This window comes from Artemia franciscana, chromosome 18 (assembly GCF_032884065.1).
Source record: "Artemia franciscana chromosome 18, ASM3288406v1, whole genome shotgun sequence".
Taxonomy (NCBI): Eukaryota; Metazoa; Arthropoda; class Branchiopoda; order Anostraca; family Artemiidae; genus Artemia; species Artemia franciscana.
In genome coordinates, this window is record NC_088880.1 from 14,426,213 (window position 1) to 14,444,061 (window position 17,849).

The following is a 17,849-nucleotide window of genomic DNA, read 5'->3' on the forward strand; positions in this document are numbered from 1 at the left end:
ATATAATTAAATCATATCATAATCAAACTTAATCATATCAAAATTAAATCATATCATAAATTTAATCATATAAATTAAATTAAATCATACATTTTTTATCATTAATTAATTAATTTAAATGCTAAAAATCATCTCAGCGACTGACATTTTTCAATTCGATGGGATCTCCTATTTTGTGTTAGTTTGTTGATTTTATCGCTTAATTACGACAGCTAAAGAGTCTGAAGACAGGGGAAAAAAATCCTAAATGACCATAACTGTTTATTTTTTTTATATTAATATTAATTCATCTAGTACGACGAGGCCAATTTAGATCCGTGGAGCAGACTAAATGTGTCTGCCACAATGCTTGCAATACGCCTTTTCTTTTTCATTCTCAGACTCTGAAGAGCCATAAGCTTCTTCCTTTTCTGCAATCGCTACTACTGATGGCTTTCCTTTAACGTTGGTAGTTCTGAGTGCCATATCATGGTTTGTATTTGCATCAATGGATTGGGAACGGTGATACCGACGATGACCGTTCTCGTAGACAGTGCGGTTATCTAACAAAAAGAAAATAAAAAATTAAAAGATATTAGAAATACCCGACAGAGTTATGGCAGTAAGTAAAACTTTTGTATAAAGAAAAAACTGCCGAAATGTGTAACTTGTGTGGATTTTGCATAGTTTAATGAACATAAAGGGACTCTATTATGTAATTTGAGAGAGTCTAACAAAAGTTAAGCAGTACCAATAGCAGTTCAACAGGGAAAGTCCTTTTATTTGACAGTGAGACACAAAAGAAAAATTTCTGGATATTTCGGTCACACAGACAGTGACCGTCTTAGGTAGATCAACTAAAAAGAAGGTCTTCAAAAATGCCTAAGCTGTACGTGCGTATTGGTGTATTCTTCACAAAATGTTCAATAGGTTGCGAGTCAATAGAAGCATGGCTTGCGCTTTCAATGAATTGTTACTAAGCGGACATTTTTCAGAGGAAAACAGAAACTACCGTATTTGTATTTTTTATATATATATTTTTTTTTGCATACCAAGAGCATTTATCCATTTTCAAAAGTATAGACCACGTTTTTTAAAATTTATTCATTTAATTTTTTGGATTATTTATTACCGTTCTCCATTGTGTTTTGCACAGCTCTGTCCCTAAAACATTTAAAAGCGTTTAATAAACCCATTTTTCCTTTTTTCACACTCCTCAAAAGATTCCAATTCCCAATAGCTCCCCTCCAAATTTATCTAAATTCAGGCTTTTTTCAGATAGAAAACAACCGTTTCTCACAAACTGAGCTTTAGCTTTAAGAAGGTTTCTTACAGCTGGGCTACTTATGTTACACCAGGGTTATCAGCACAAATATTCAGACAAATACTGTTCTAAAGTGGAAAATATTTCAATAAGCAAATCATTCAAGGCTAGTTTCCTACCCGTCTGGCACCACCAGGCCACAACTAAGTAAGATTAGTTAGCTATCTCGTAGAGTGTCTCCTGTTTTGAAAGTCCGTTCATGTTAATCTTTTCACAGAATTATCATTTGAAAACCAAAGTCATAGTTGTCAATAGTCGTCAAACATGTCCTCCGGAAAAATTTGTGTGCCTTTAAAAATTATTTAAAGAAGAGAAATCTTGAAGAAGACTGTCGTTTATGCAATTGAAATTCATGGATGTTTACCGTAAGTTATATATTCAATATAAAAACTTAAGACTTTTTTTGCATGTTGACCGTCTGTCTGCGTAGCATAGGTAGAGATCCCCTGATTTTCTGCCTTCAGCTGGGACGGCTCAACATAAATACAAATGATAGAGGGTAAGTTGTTCTGGAGGTAAGTTACAGTATCAAAAAGTCAGTTTTCTCCAATGAAAATTTTATCAAAATCTCATCATATTTTACAGATAAAAAGTATTATTCACATAAACAGGTACGTGCGGAAGAGAAAGTATTTCCCTATGTTTTCCCTATGTATTATTTTCCAGAATTTTCTCTATGTTTCTATTATTCAATTCAATTTAAATAAAAACACAATTATGATTGAACACAATATGATTGAATTGAACTGAATTCTCTAGTATAATTAACTGCTTTTGAGGTCTTTTTTTTGAAGTTGTCCTCAAAAGATACCCTCCTGAGAACACCTTTAAAATGCTTTACTTTTTCACCATCACCGTTTCAAATCCATTAATTTTTCTTTATAGCCATATTAATCAATGCGTGTACAAGCTTGCAGAGCAGCATGGATCCAAGGACCGCCACTTCGAAAGTACTCAGTAAAAATATTTTCCGTAATCTAACAAAACATCGCGCAAATTGTGTCTATAACATGCTAGAGAAAACAGTCTGTTCCTATAGGGCTCAAAATTTTAAAGCATATCTTACAAATAAAAATTTTTATGGCTAGACTAGTAAAACTTTAATAGTGGCTTTGATTTAACAAATAAACAGAATACATTAAAAAATGCTTTGGGGCAGTAGCACAAATTTCATTAGAAACTCTTGTAAAGATTACCAAAAAGCCTAAGATATTATGAATGAGCTTCATTGCTGGATTTTGAAAGCCAAATTAAGAAAAAATTACGTACTGAATCCAAGTCAGTTCACCTTTGAATTAAATTAACAATGTGGAAGTGACGAAAGACTTGAGAGTCACGGCTAATTCGAGTAAAAACAAGTCGATATTCTCAGTGAGAGGCAAAACCAGCATAGCCCTTTCTAGCAATTCCATGAAAATGATGTTTATTTCACCTGTTGATAGATAGTCTATCATCCATCTACTTATTTTACATATACCCTTAAATATTGGAAAGTCTTCCCATTGAACTAGACCGACCCTTTGTGTCCTTCGATCTCGGGTCAAATCGTGTGCTGGCGGTCCAAAACCTAGACCCAAAGAAAACAAGTTTTTGTAATTACAATTTGGAATTTGATGCTAGTATGGCATATGGAAAATGATCGTATCGCTTGTGAATAACAGCAAGGAGAGTCTTCTGATGATTCCTAAAACGTCCTCAACCGATACAGACAGCCAGCTTCTAGCGGGGACTGAGGTTTTACTTTTGGAGGAGTCGATATGTCCATTAGCCCCCAGAATTAAAATTTTATTGTCACCATCATCAGTTAACCCATCAGTCGACTAGCGAAATCGGCGGAGCAAAAAAAAAATTGTAGCAACAATTGGAAGCAATAGAGAGGAACACCCCAAACCCTAAAATAGTTAATTATTGTTGTTTGTTGCTTAGGTTTGACGCGTTCGACCAATAGTTCATTTGAGTTAGTATCACTCGATTTTTCTCTGCCTTCTGTATCACTAGCTTGCTTGGGTGTCACTTCAGTTCACTGAAAAAGGTCATGTATCACTTATCAGGCTATTGGTAGGGGGTTATTCACCTGCAGCAAACACCTGCGTTAGAAAACAGGAATCAGAGTAATCCAGATGTGATTTATCATACAACAATTAAACTACATATACAACATAATTAAAGTAAATAATGGGAATATATATCATTCCTGTCACATACCTCTAAGTATACAAATCCAAGCAGATAAAATATAGATAACAAAAACTAATAAAATAATAAATGTGATTATTCTAAAATAAACTAATATAGGGTTAAGAAAAAAATCTTATAGGGAATGAACCAAACCAGTAGTATTGACAAATCTACTTAAAAGGTTTGTGCTTAGTCGTCTAGGCCAAGGAAGAGTTAATTATTCACATTATATTTAATTATTTGTTGTTGCTGTTGTTGATTTCAACACTATTGGAGCATGATTCAGCTCCGTCTCGTACGCATCGAACCTTGGTGGCAAACCATTTTTGCCACTTAAATCAAACCGCCACAATCATTCCAAAGATAATTACATTCAAGAGATAAACATTACAACTTACATTAGTTTTGTATCAGATACGCATTACAACTATGCAATATATTACAAACATTGACAAAGTATTTCAGTTTTAACGCCATGTGTAACACTGCTTCAGCACACCGTTTAAACTTCTAATAAAACATCCCAGTGCAGACATAGATATCTTACGGGACCATGGTGGAGCTGAAGAATGGCCAACTACTGCACAAAAACTCAGGCACCAACGAGCTTTACAACTTTTCTTTTTAATATTTCACGCTGGACTTTGTATTTTTTGCAGGACATGGAGGACATCTTCATATATATCACATACACTACAGTTAGGGGAATCAACCAAATTCCACTTTAAAAGAATGGGATTAACTTTTGCTTGGCGAGATCTGATTCGAAATAATAATGCTGCAATTTTCCTTTCACTCTGAATAAGGTCACATTCAGGTTTAAAATCATATAGATCCAAGATGGTAATTGAAGACCTTCTTGAAAAATCAGCTTTCTCATTTTCTGCTAAGTGGGCCTCACAACCCTGAATATATTCACTAATAGATAAATTGATCTTTAAAGTTTCACCATTGCTACTAGCCCGTTTTTCCATTTTATCAGCTGCCTTATTTCCGGGTATGCCTGTGAGGGCTGGGACCCAGGTCAATTGTACATCAAAGCCATGTTTTAGCAAATCATCCACTACTATTTCAATCTATGTAGCAATTTCTTTGGTACAATTTTGTTTCACAGCTAAATAATTTATCACTGACAAAGAGTCGGAACAAATAAGAAAACTATCAATTATACCATTTGACTTAATATTCAAAATAGCTTGGTGAATAGCAAGCATTTCTGCAGGATAAAATAATAAATTTATCAGGTAGCTCAAACCCACAGGAATACCAGTTGAAGGGACAATAATTTAGACCAGTGTATTGTGAGCCTATATCACTCTAATTTTTCACTTAATGACCCTACTTGCTTGTTCCTGTCATCTAAAACTAAATTAATTACATTAATAATTCCATTAAAACTTGAGGAGAGGCCATCCATGTTTGGGGCTGGGACTTGACACGGGAAGTCAGAATCGTTCATCAGAAAAGAAAATTTATAAACTGTAGGGGCAAATATTGGTCTAAACTGGAGATCTTGGTTCCATGTAGCAATGCATTCCTTGTACACAATATGCTTTTTTTATCCCATTTTTTTTTTTTATAAAGTACCCTGCTTTGAGATTTTTTTTTCTCTTCTGAAGTGATGTGATTCAAAGCTCACAGTAAAAGGCAGGAACGCGGGCAGTTTTTAAGCAGTCCAGGGCTCGTCGGAGAATTCGATTAAAAGCTGAGTCTAGTTTCTGGAGGTTTTGTTAGTTGTTTCTCTGTATAAAATACTACCATAGTCAAGTTTGCTCATAACTGTTGCCCCAATTAGTTTTTATACCCAGGAATATGGAGCTCCTCTTTTAGAAAGGCAAATTGCGTTGAAGAGGTTTGCCCTACTCTTCAGGTATCAACAAGATAGTCAATACGGTCTGTCAATAGCATTTTTGAATCCAGCAGTACTCCTAGATAACAAAACTTTTTTGCCTGTCGAATGCATACACCTGCCAATGACACTATGGGGGGATGAACGCTTGATAGACTTTTGCTTGAGAATAGGACGCTTACGGATTTCTCTGTTGAGAATGACATGTAGTTTTCCACTCTCCAATTTTGCACGGTATCTAAGGCTTTTTAGACTGTAGCCTTGAGGGATCCCTTATCCCGGGAGGAGGCTGCAACTTCAATGTCATCATTTAAGTATAACTTACAACCCAATGTGTTCTCCAGATTTATGTCACGGGAATATACTAAAAACAATAAAGGTTGAGGACCCCTTCTTGAAGGAGACCTGAATTAATTGGGCTATTAAAGAAACCAGATGTCTGTAAAGTTATTTCTATTTCCCTTTCTGTCAGAAAGTGTTCAATCCACTACAAAACATGGCGATTGACTTTTAGGAACCGTATTTTTGCTATAAGAATAGGAAAATTCACTCTGTCAAACGCTGCTCTCATATCAACGAAAACAGCTAGAGTTTCTTTTCCTAAGAAGATCCCTGCTTTATTTGATTTTCAAGTCTCACAAGATAGTGTATTGCACTGCGTTGGGGCAAAAAGCCAAGTCCTTGTGGTTGGACTGCTTCCTTAATTGCTGGTAGAACTATCTTTTTAACCAATCTCTCCATTAGCTTGCAAAGACAAAAAGTAAGGCGATTCGGCAAAATGATTTTACTGAACTTGGGTCTTTTTAGGGCTTCAGGATCAAGATGATTGTAGCCTTTTTCCAGAGCGAAGGGATGTGTCTTTCCTTGAGGGACCTATTAAATAAAATGAAATCTGAAGCTTTAATTAGAGGAGGCATATTTGACAACATCTCATTGTGAATTTTACCTGGGCCCTAGCACCAGGTTTCAATTTTTCAATAATCATACCAAGATCCTCTTCTTCAAGTTCAACGTCAGTATTAGGGGGGTCCTGTTTAGGTAGCATAGTAGGTCTATTCTGAAATGAATTTTGTGGAGGGACATTTGCAACTAGGTGCTGTTCCAGAAGTTCTATTATGTTGGTGCTGTGGAAGCAGTAATTCCATTGTGTATCACGATCCCATGTATAGGGAAAGATCGTTGTCCAGAGTAGTCTTTCAAATTTCTCCATAAATCTCTTATTGATGTTGTCTTGGCAAACTTTGTCTCAATTAGGGTCCTCCATCCACTCTTGATTTCTTGAGGAACAGTTTTCTTAAGATGGCTTGTTTCTCTTTCATTTCAACTTTGTTCTCAACAGAGGGATTTCTTCTAAACCTGTTTCTTGCTGTATTTCTTTCCTTGAAAGCTTTTTGGCAAGCAGAATTCCACCCTGGAGTGGAGCTTACAGATTTCCTCTTAGGTTTTGTATAGCCAAATACCTTTTCACTTGCACTCACCATCACTTGTGTCAAATTCTCATTAAGCTCCACAACAGAAGTAGGTAGTTCAACATCCATCAGATTTGAGTCTACCTCTCTCTGCCATTCTGGCCAGCGCTCCTATTGGAACCGCCAAGCAGCAGCTTTCCCACACTGGAATATAGAAGCAGACAATTCAAATGCAGACATTATTGGGAAATTATCAGATTCAAATTGAGAAGCTATGTCAACCTCACAACCAGCTGCTAGATCCACTGAAGCTATTGCTAAATCTATAGTAGAAGTCCTCCCATTTATTGGGTTTAGCTTAGTACTTAAATCAACTGGAGTGACAAGACAAACCATATTTTGAGGGTCAGTTATAAAATTTGCCAGCAAATTGGAGCTGCAATTTGGAAATGAATTTGAATCCCATATTGGATTGTGTAGGTTGAAGTTACCAGCAATTATTTTCCTGATATCCAATTGTCTGTTCCATCTTCTATGATAGATATACGTCCAATTTCATTTTTTGGGGGGATAACAGCATCTGAAATCTTAATGGGTTATTATCCTTAACTAAAGTAATAAGCCTTCTCCCCGGTCTTTCTATCCCATCTAGCCACACGATATCCCTTAGAAACTGGGGAAATTTTCTCTTTATTCACTGAGGTTTACTAGCAGTATTTTTCAGTTCCGCTACCATTGATTTTGCCATTCTTCTGATGTTTAGTTGTAATATCTTTGTCTTCATTCTTGGGTTTTTTGTTTATGTACCCGCTTATTTGACACCCTTTTCCCTGGAAAGGAGGACACAATCCTCTTTGCAATGAAGTCATCTTCATCCATACCATCCTCTGAGTCTGTTTCTTTTTCAGATATAGGAGATTCAAATTTCACCAGTGAAGACAGGATCTTCTGTAGCTCGGTCTTTGAACTTTCACTCAACTTTACACTTGAAGCAATCAGCGAGCACAAGAATGTTACTAACATGGTAAATTGATCTATTTTTTCTTTCAGCAAGTCCACTTCCTTCTTTACAAGATCCTGTATTTTTGTCTCTGCTGAAACGGAAGGGTGAGCAAGGCTTGGGAAATTTGCAAGGTTAGAAGCTGGGAATGGAGTGTGCTGATTTTTCCCTGAGGTGTCTCTACAAGCCTGAATTGTATCTTTGTATGATATTCCTTTTGTCACTGATGTTCTTAGTAATGTAGCTCTAAATTTGTAATCCTGACACTCTTTACTTAGGGTGGTTTGTTGCCTTTTACAGTTTGCATATCTTACTTTTTGTTCCTTTCTATTTTGTTTTTGTCAGGACACACTGACATGCAGTGATAATCTCCACAAATTCCACAAGTTTCCTTACCCCAACAGTTTAGCAAATTATGGCCAAATTTCTGGCACTTAAAGCATCTCAGAGGCTTTGATATGAACAGTTTTACAACAGTGAGGGCCTCCATTTAGGGATCATTCTAGGGAACGTCATATCATCAAAGAAGTCCAATTGTATAGCGTAGCTAGTAAATGGTTTCCCATCTCTAGATGCGGAGTGAGAGTTTAGGACAGTTGCCTTTGATACCTTTTCCACAAGCTGAATCTCTTTACAGATTTCTTCAGGAATTACTAAATCACGGGGGAAATAGTACTCCTTTTCTAGTTGAGTATGGTATATTTATTGGCTTAGTTTCAAATTGAATCACTAGATTATCGATCCACCGAATTGATTCACATGACAATTTTTGATGCAATACTGAGCAATGCTATAGGATGGAACATCCTTCAATTGCTCCAAGATTCAATCTAAGGTAATTTAAGGTAATTATTCACTGTAAGTTCCTTAGGCCTAAGATCTTATTAGCTATATTTAGATTTTTCGGAACAATTTCAAGTGAGCCTTCAGGTCCTAATTCCCATAATCATTCCCTAGAGCTACAGCTAACCTGCACCCAATATACCCTTTACAACTCTTTGAAAGAGGGGAAAACTCTAGCCAACAAACTGGGTACAGTGGATCTATCTCCAACTCCCCCAACATCTCCACCCTTGCCAGACCCCCCAGGCACCATCCTGTCAATCATTGGACAAGCTGCCTCTGCAGAAAAAAAGTAAAGAAAAAAATTATATATATCCTTAAATACAAGTATTGAGGCACTAACAGCGCCAAAATAAAGAAAGAGAAAAAAAATTGAGGATCAGTGCACAAAATACAAGTAAAAAACGGTAATACAACGCAATGGGAAACATAAATACCAAGCAACAGAGCACTATATTAGTCACACACATGCAGCAAGCAATAATTTTTAAAGCACAAGCTCTCAAGGAGTCAAAAGAGCCTAATGGGTGGTCTGAACATCATCAGGAGCCTTCACAAGGTTCAATAAATCATCAATATTCAAACATCACACGTTTCTTCTACAATCGTCTTTTTTTCCTTCGTTAATTATTTACTAAGAATTACCTGTCCATTCTTCTTCTTCGGGGCTTGTGCTAACTTCACCATCTGATTCTCTAACCAAAGCGGACTCAAGATTAGATGGCGCATTGACAATTGTTTCTACTAAGTCCATTCGAGAATCAAGTGAATACTGCTTGTTGGAAGACACTAGCATGCCTCTTATGCGACGTCCAACGGCTAGGAATATAAAATAGTAATCAAGAGCCAAGAATGGACTGTAACAAGCAGAATACTAAGCCTTTGATGCATTCAGAGGAACTAGACTCGGAGGGTAAGAGCCTCCCACACTACAATATGACAGAATATAAATGCAATTTCTTTTTAATCGCATACATTTCATTTTTATTATTATTATTATTATTCTGGATCCTCCCTATTCCGTTTCCAAATTTAACATCGTTAAAACATAACTCAGAAAATACTCATAGGCTGACTCACACATGGAATTTCATGTGTTTAAAAGCTGTTAAATTGAGTTGAAGCCTGTCTATCTTTCATTTATTAATTAAAACTATGGAGAATAGTTGTTAGGTCGAGTTCGACAGAACGAAATAAACAAGGATTAAAAATAAAAATAAGAAAACAGATGCAAACAGGCAAAAGATTTGTTTTTCCCTTCAAAGGCTGCAAGTCTAAATAATAGCTTAAAACTAATTATTTTGATTGTTTATTACCAAGCAAGTAATAGCTTTTAAGGCTATTTTATTCTGATAAAAAAAAGAAAAAGAGAAGAAAAGATTAAGACTTAACGTGAATTTACTTGAGAAGATGTGTCGACACGCAACGAAAGAACCTCTTGTAACAATATTAATAAAGAAAACCTTACAAGGTATAATAAATTATAATGATATTTTTGGCTATTACTGCTGCTTATTAGTTTATTTCTGAGATAACTGTTTATTAATGTAGCTCATTAATTAATTCAGTTTATGCTATGTCTAAAATAGGTATTTTCGAAGACCTTCCATGACACGCAAAAACGGGTTCAATAGGGAAATACCTTTCATTAGACAGTAAAAACAATAACAAAATTTCAGGATAAGTCAGTCACATACACAGTGGCCGTCCTCAGCAGATAAAACACAGTTTATCTGTCAAATATTTTCACTGTCAAATAAAAAGATTTGTCTATATTTGCACATTTATTTATACTATGTCTGAAATTTTATATAAGCTTAAAAAGAAAAAAAAAACTTACAACCACATCTATGAAAAAATTACTGTGACACAGCATAACTATATATATTTGGTATAATATTCATATTTTGGGGGAAGGGGGCGGGGAGACTGAACCTACCGAAACTTCATTGGTAGACTGCACTTAGATTAGTCTGCAGTTTACTCGCCTTAGCTTAATTAAATAAATAAAAACAAGTTTTTACAAGTGAAAGTAAAGAGCGACAAAACTTAAAAGAGCATTATTCCGTATATGAAATGGGCTGTCCCTCCTCAACACCTCGCTCTTTATGTTAAAGTTTGGATCTTTCCCAACTTTTTAAGAACAACAACTGAAACAAGAGATTCGTTTAGTTAGAACAATAAAAAGTTCTTTTTAAAGTACTATAAAACTTTAGCGTGTAGAGCGAAGTATTGAGGAGAGAACAGTCCCTTTCATTTACAGAGACTTTCTGTCCTTTTTAAGTTTTAATATCGCTTATTTCTTTCAGCTTAAAAAAACTCGTTTTTTATCTAATTTCTGATTGCTTTTTAAATAATGTCGGTAAATCTGGCTCACCATCAATGCAAAATTAAAACTAACTTTGATTATGAATTCTAGCATCCCTCCCGTGTAAAATTTTCAAAGGTCCATGAATGGTTCGTCATTCTCCAGTGAAGAAGCTAAAGGCTTTGTTATAAAATTTACAATAACAGTTTTTGTTTTATTTAAGTCTTTTTTAGACTGTTTTCTAAGAGAAAATTAAAAAGGCAAATAAAGTATTAAATTATTAATCACATATATTCTTCATAAAAGAAATAAAAGACAGCTAATTCAGCAATGACTGTTTAAGTTTCGTTCAATTTAACATTTAATTAATGATTTCAATTTAAACATATGTATTATGGAAACCTCTCAAAAATGTTTAAAAGGAAGCTTCCTATAGAAAATAAGATTTTGGAAATGAATAAATTTTTAACTCAATAATTATAATAAAGTTTGATTGTTGCAATAATTGCAGGATATATTTAGAATTATAATTACTAAATTTTTAAAAATGATTTTAAACTTCTGATGAGTTTTTTCAAGACAAGACGATCAATTCATGCAACATGCAAAATCATGTAACAGTTAAATTAAAATTCTTCACAGGTTTTTCATGTCAGTAATAAAGACCAGAGTAAAATACTACTAATTGGCTTCTGTTGTGGTATGCCAAATTGATGCAAGTCCATTTTTCAAAATTTACAAGTGGCACGACTATGTTCTAGTTGTTCGTTAATATCTGTCGATGATAATTCATATTTGCTCGGGTTTTGTGCAAATCGCGGATACTGGCGAATAACTCACTTTATTGTTGTTAGGTATTTGATTTATAATTTTTGGTGTTTTATTTAATTATTTGGCGGTTCGTTTTCATGGTTTTATTGTACTTTCCGCATTTGGTTTTTAGAGTTCGCTTTTTCCTTGATCATATTATTTTGTTGGCGTTGAAAAAGAAGGGCGGTTGTTCTCTCGACATGTTCGCTTTCTGTGTTTTCTTCTGAGTTTTCATTTGGCCTTTAAAAACCCCTTTTTGATTGTTTTGTTTCTTGATGATCGACTACGACTATAATTATCCACTTCTGATTGGGGCTGAATGTTCAGTAAGACATTCAAAATGGAGAGAACGTGTGACAGAGGTATGCAACAAATTGATGTGGTTTTTAATTCGTCTTAAGCCTGCATGTAAGGTTTCCTACAGACCACAAGCCTTGTTTGGCCACATGTCTCATGAAGTCATTATAAGTTTTGTTTTTAAATTAGCCTTGCTATTTTCTGAAAATCGCTCTTTTTTTGGGCAAGTTGATCAATTTCAACTATCTTCATACATCTTTTGAAGGTATGTTGTGTAACAGGCCAGTAGATAACCCATTAGACTAAACCTTACAAGCCTTCAGGAAATAATTATTTGTTCACAGTACTTACCATAGATTTTATAAAGAATATTGATAATTTTAGAAACTAATACAATAACTCTACTTTTCAAAGAAGACCTATTGAGATATTCACTTTCCTGAAAACATTCGGAAAAATTGATTTGGGACCGTTAAAAAAAATGTCCATGCTTGTTAGTACTCTTTTTATTACCTGGGCTACCTTTTCCTTGATTCAGCTTAAGTTGTGCTATTTTCTTAGCAATTTCAAAAAGGAAGTCTCCTTGGTCGAAAATTGCAGCAAAGCTACCGTTTACGATCTTTGGTGACATGGGACTATTGGCCAGTAGCAGACTTGTGCCAAAATTACTTTTCTTAGTTTCTGGAAAATCAAATTAATTATGATTAAACTATTGAGCCAAATTACACATTTCTTTAGAGTGACAACACTGACCAACGGCCTCAGAATTATAACGTGAAATTTGAAATTGCGCGCTGTAGGGATAGGGCCGTTTCAATGAAAGATAAAACAAAGATTCCTCTGCAAGTGTGGATGATGACTCTTAGCAATTGTAATTTGGCTCACAATAAAGGCATTTGAGAAAGACCGAAAAACAAGCATTGTCAAAGTTGAAGGTCGTGAATTCAATATTAACCAAAAATTAATATTGAATATTAGATCTGAATTTATCAGACCAGCTGCCTGCGTAGGAGTATTCAAATTCTGACAGAAGACCTAGCATTAAGATGGGCTTAAGTATCTGTAAGAAAGATCTAAATCAAGTTTTTAGGCCTACATAAAACGGCTATAAAGCTCAGGTTTGTTCTATAGTAAATGAATAGAATTTGTTTTCAACCTAAAAAGAGAGAAAAAGAATAAGAAGGATATCACTAAACAAAACCATGACCGTTCTTGAAACAGCTAAAGAAGACTAATGAATCTCAGGCTACTAATGTTGCTTCTACTGCTACTACTACAGCTAAAAACTAATTAAGGCACCAAGCCACCCATGGCCATCTTAGCTAAATGCCATGTTTATTAAGAGGGTCTATTGCTAAATTAACGCATTTTAATTAAATTACTGGTGTACAAACAGCTGATGTGTCCCGTGAGTATCAAACAGAGAAAATCATGTTTAAAGTTTTTAATGCCGATTAAAATTAAGAGAAGCGACTTGTTTGAAGATTATTGACTTGAACGACTACACAACTGATATATTACCACAATCAGGGCTATATTAATTTTATTCTTTTTTGCATATTTTTGGAAAATTGGCAAGTTCTTGAATACACTATCCTTTGTGCGAAATCAAAATTTCTGGGCTGTGGGTGAGACTACAGGGCTACTGTCTGTGTATCCCGTCTCTAGAAAATTTCTTTAACGAATTTGGTGGCAACCAAGGTTACGAAGATCCTTTTTCAGAATGTTGCTCAAAACGAAAAAAAAATACACGATAAGTTAATCAATCAATTTATTTATTTAAAGAAACTACTACTGCTGCTACTAACAACTCTATTCAGCACCAATCCACCTGAGACCAACACAGCTATGCACGCTCCTCCTCCATCCCAATCTATTCAAATCCTCCCTCTTTACACCCTTCCAGGAAGTTCCCATTTCCTTTAGATCTTTCTTTATGACATCCTTCCACCCCAGACTTGGAAGACCTGCTTTCCATTTATTCCTAGGCGGTTGGCCGGAAAGGACAATCTTCGGCAATCTGTCATCCTTAATCCGCAGAACGTGCCCTAGCCATCTCAACCTTTCTTTCATTATAGCCATATTTGACCATTGTCATCAGTGTACCTTTCAATATTCTACTCGTGGTTTGCAGACTTATTTTCCTATTCTCCCAAACTTTCTTTAACTGTCAAAAAACACCTAGAGCCTTGACTATTCTACTTTTAACACCTTCACTGCTCCCACTGTCTTTACTAATAATACTACCAAAGTAAGTGAAGCTGCCCACCTGATCAATCTTTTCGTTGCCCAACGTCACCTTTTCATCTTCACTTATTCCTTGCCTTAGTGACTTAGTCTTCTTAACGTTAATTTTCAAACCTGCGGCAATCTGTCATCCTTAATCCGCAGGACGTGCCCTAGTCATCTCAACCTTTCTTTCATTATAGCCATATTTGACCACTGTCATCAGTGTAACTTTCAATATTCTAATCGTGGTTTGCAGACATATTTTCCTATTCTACCAAACTTTCTTTAACTGTCAAAAACACCTTGAGCCTTGGCTATTCTATTTTTAACATCTTCACTGCTCTCACCGTCTTTACTAACAATACTACCAAAGTAAGTGAAGCTGCCCACCTGATCAATTTTTTCGTTGCCCAACGTCACCTTTTCATCTTCACTTATTCCTTGCCTTAGTGACTTAGTCTTCTTAACGTTAATTTTCAAACCTATTCTAACGCCCTGAACTCGCAAAACCTCTAAAAATTCTTTCATTTTGCTCACACTTTCATCTAGGATGCTTAAATCATCAGCATAATGCAAGTTCAGGAGAGTTTTTCCTCCCCATTTGATTCCGTGGTCTCCTATTACCTTTCCTGTGCTCTGTAAGATAAAGTCCATGAAAATGACTCATATAAGGGGGATAGAAAACAACCCTGCTTGACTCCTGATTTAATACAAAACCAGCTGATAACGTCATTTCCTACCTTAACTGCAGCAGTATTATTCTTGTACATAGCATTAATCACTTTAATGTCTTTGTCTGGTGTACCATATAAGGACAAGACCTTTTCTAAAGCTCTTCTATGAACAGAATTGAACGCTTGCTCATAATCTATAAAAATGAAGACCAAAGGTGTTTGACAACTAAGGCACATCTCAATTATTAACCTAAGAGTGAAAATTTGATCGACGCATCCTCTACCTTTTCTAAAACCACTCTGTTCTTCTTTTAAAAATGTGTCTACAGCATCTCTGAGTAAAAAAATGTATCATATTACTAGTAATTTGTTACCTATAGAAACCAGACTAATGCCTCTATAATTACGACACTCACTCTTATCACCTTTGTCATACAGTGATTTAATTAAGGTTTTTCTAAAATCGTTAGGTACTTCCCCTTTTTCAAAAGTCCTACTCGTAATCTTCAGTAACTTATTTCTAACCTCACAGCCATTATGTTTAGGAAATTCATTTACCACACTATCAGCAGCTGGAGCCTGAGAAACATAGAAAAATTATAAAGCTTCAGACCCCCACAAAGGCTCTTTTGCCTGTGAGAGTGAGAATTAAAGGATTCGACTTATTTTTTCTTTTGAGTGGAAAAAAGCTCCTGAGCATGGGCTAGGACAAAAAATGCCATTAAGGAAAGACCATGTTTTACCAATTTTACACCCGTCTCGTCGATTTTCCATTATAATTGCCAAAATTTACCGAAATTTCAAATTTTGTGGGTAAAAATTACCATTTAGTCAGTAAAATTGATTGATCCCCTCACACCACCAAAACCCTTGGCTAGCAACACCTCCACATTAAACTTACTAATCTAGTTAATAGTGAATGTAGATGAATGTAGATATATAGATATCAGTTTTGAAGGGTTAATTTTTTTTTCTTTCAGACAGTGGTACCATTTTTTTTCTTTCACAGAACTCTTAGAAAAAGAAATGTACTTTAACAAAATCCTTTCAGAGCCAATACTTTCAGAGCCAACATGGCAAAGAATTCATCCGAAAGTGGGCATTAAAACACTAAAAGCAGAAAAACTACACAGGACTAAACGAAAAAAAAACCCCGCACAGTCTTAACTACTAAAATATAAAGCGGAGGGCCATAAAGGATAGTTAAGGGTTACTCTACAGAAAAAGGACTGTAACAAGAGCATAAGACTGGAAACAAGTGAGTCTTCTAGTGAAAAATCATAAATAAATATCAAAACAATGCATAGATATTAAAGTAAGATTACAGTATTGTCAACTCTTTTTAATTCAACTGCGTAACACCACACCAGGGCTACTACATTTTGCTGATATATGAGCTATAATAAGTTATCTTCAAACGGTCGTTCTTTCTTTATGGAATTCTATGTATATTCCTTAAAAGAGCGAGGATTAGAAAACTTCCATAAGATGCTCATATCGCTAATCATGCATATTTCGTCCATGACAAATCAAAACGATCTTAGGCTTCTCAATGTGACTTCACAGACATTTGAATGTTAATAACGGAAGATCTTTGGCTGATACTCTTATGCCTACATTGTCCTATTCTCAGAGTACAAAGCATTAACTAACAAACAGAGGTAACTCAAACTTTCACAAAAAAAGAATCCAAATTTAGGCTCACTGAAAATTGCATTTCTTACCTTTAAGAGGAACTCTGGCATTTTCTTTGCGTGAAGCAGGCTTATCAGTCTTAACATCTGGGTCTTCTATAATACCATTTAGGGTCAAAATCTGGGCAGCTGTATTCTGTATTATGGACCAGTCTCGTTTAATGTCGTCTAGTGTGGTATGCGTGGATGTCACTGTAAACCGAATGACATATTTACCCTGAAATAATTGTGCATTAATCATTAGGTTCAATAATTGAAATTTTTATGAAGGTTGAATACCCGAAACTATTAACTAAATTAAATATAAGAAAATCTCTTGAAAAATAAAATTAAGTTTTTATTCTTTTAGGTGGATCTTCTAAACCCTCCCAATAAGTTCCCATTTCTTTTAAATCTTTCATTGTGACATCTTTCCACCCCGGACGAGGACGACCTGCTTTCTGTTTAGCCCTAGATGGTTGGCCGACACAGCATTCGCAAGGGATTCTAATTCTAAAAACGTTTGCACTCTGAATATCAGAGACTTGTGTTTCTAGGCTAAGTTTATTGAGTTAGCCTAAAGAAAAACAAATCTAAGAGAAACGTTATATTCACCAATCAGTTTCTTGGAAGTTCACGCTTCAAACTATTAAGATTAAGTTTCTTTTTTTTATTTTTCTTATAACCCACTTTCTGTCGAATATTATTTTAATAGTCTCAGATTTCAAGAGGAATTCCAAAGCTAGGTGGTACAATGGAAAGGAAATTTTTAGTATCATCTTAATCTTCTTTTGTTTCTAGAAAGGAAAAATTCCTAAATTTAGATCACCAAATCTGTAAGTTTTTTTTTGTCAAATAAAAAAGTTTTTTATTCCATCTTTTGACTTTTGACAAAAAGCTATTAAAATGGAAATTGACACTTTATACCTTTAGTCAAAGCCTCACTAACAGCCAATGAAAACCAGTCTTTTTTTAATGTAAATAAAAAACGAGTTATTTCAACTGAAAGTAAGGAGTAACATTAAAATTCAAAACAAACAGAAATTGTTCCTTACACGAGGGGGTGGCCTTTCTTCAATCAGAAATTTACGTTAAAGTATTCAAGTTCTTTAAAAAAATTTCTCGTACAAATTCAATGGCCATAGTGTTTGGGCAGTAACGAAGTGTGACAAAAAGTCAAACTTTAGCGTAAAGAACGAGGGCTGAGAAAGGGGTAACCCCATTTACGGAATAATTTCTGCTCGGTTTAAGTTTCTATGTTACTTCTTACTTTCAG

General features: G+C 35.1%; 1 protein-coding gene across 1 annotated transcript in view; it reads right to left on the minus strand.

The window, feature by feature from the left end:
• Window positions 1–244: 244 nt before the first annotated feature.
• LOC136038654 (histidine decarboxylase-like) overlaps window positions 245–17,849 on the minus strand; it is a 97,578-nt gene continuing 79,973 nt past the window's right edge. Inside the window, exons 14-17 of the mRNA XM_065721907.1 lie at window positions 16,625–16,811; window positions 12,511–12,678; window positions 9,228–9,401; window positions 245–542 (exon numbers count right to left, since the gene is read on the minus strand). Coding sequence (XP_065577979.1) covers window positions 328–542; window positions 9,228–9,401; window positions 12,511–12,678; window positions 16,625–16,811 — 744 coding nt within the window. The 3' untranslated portion in view covers window positions 245–327. The remainder of the gene's footprint in view (window positions 543–9,227; window positions 9,402–12,510; window positions 12,679–16,624; window positions 16,812–17,849) is intronic.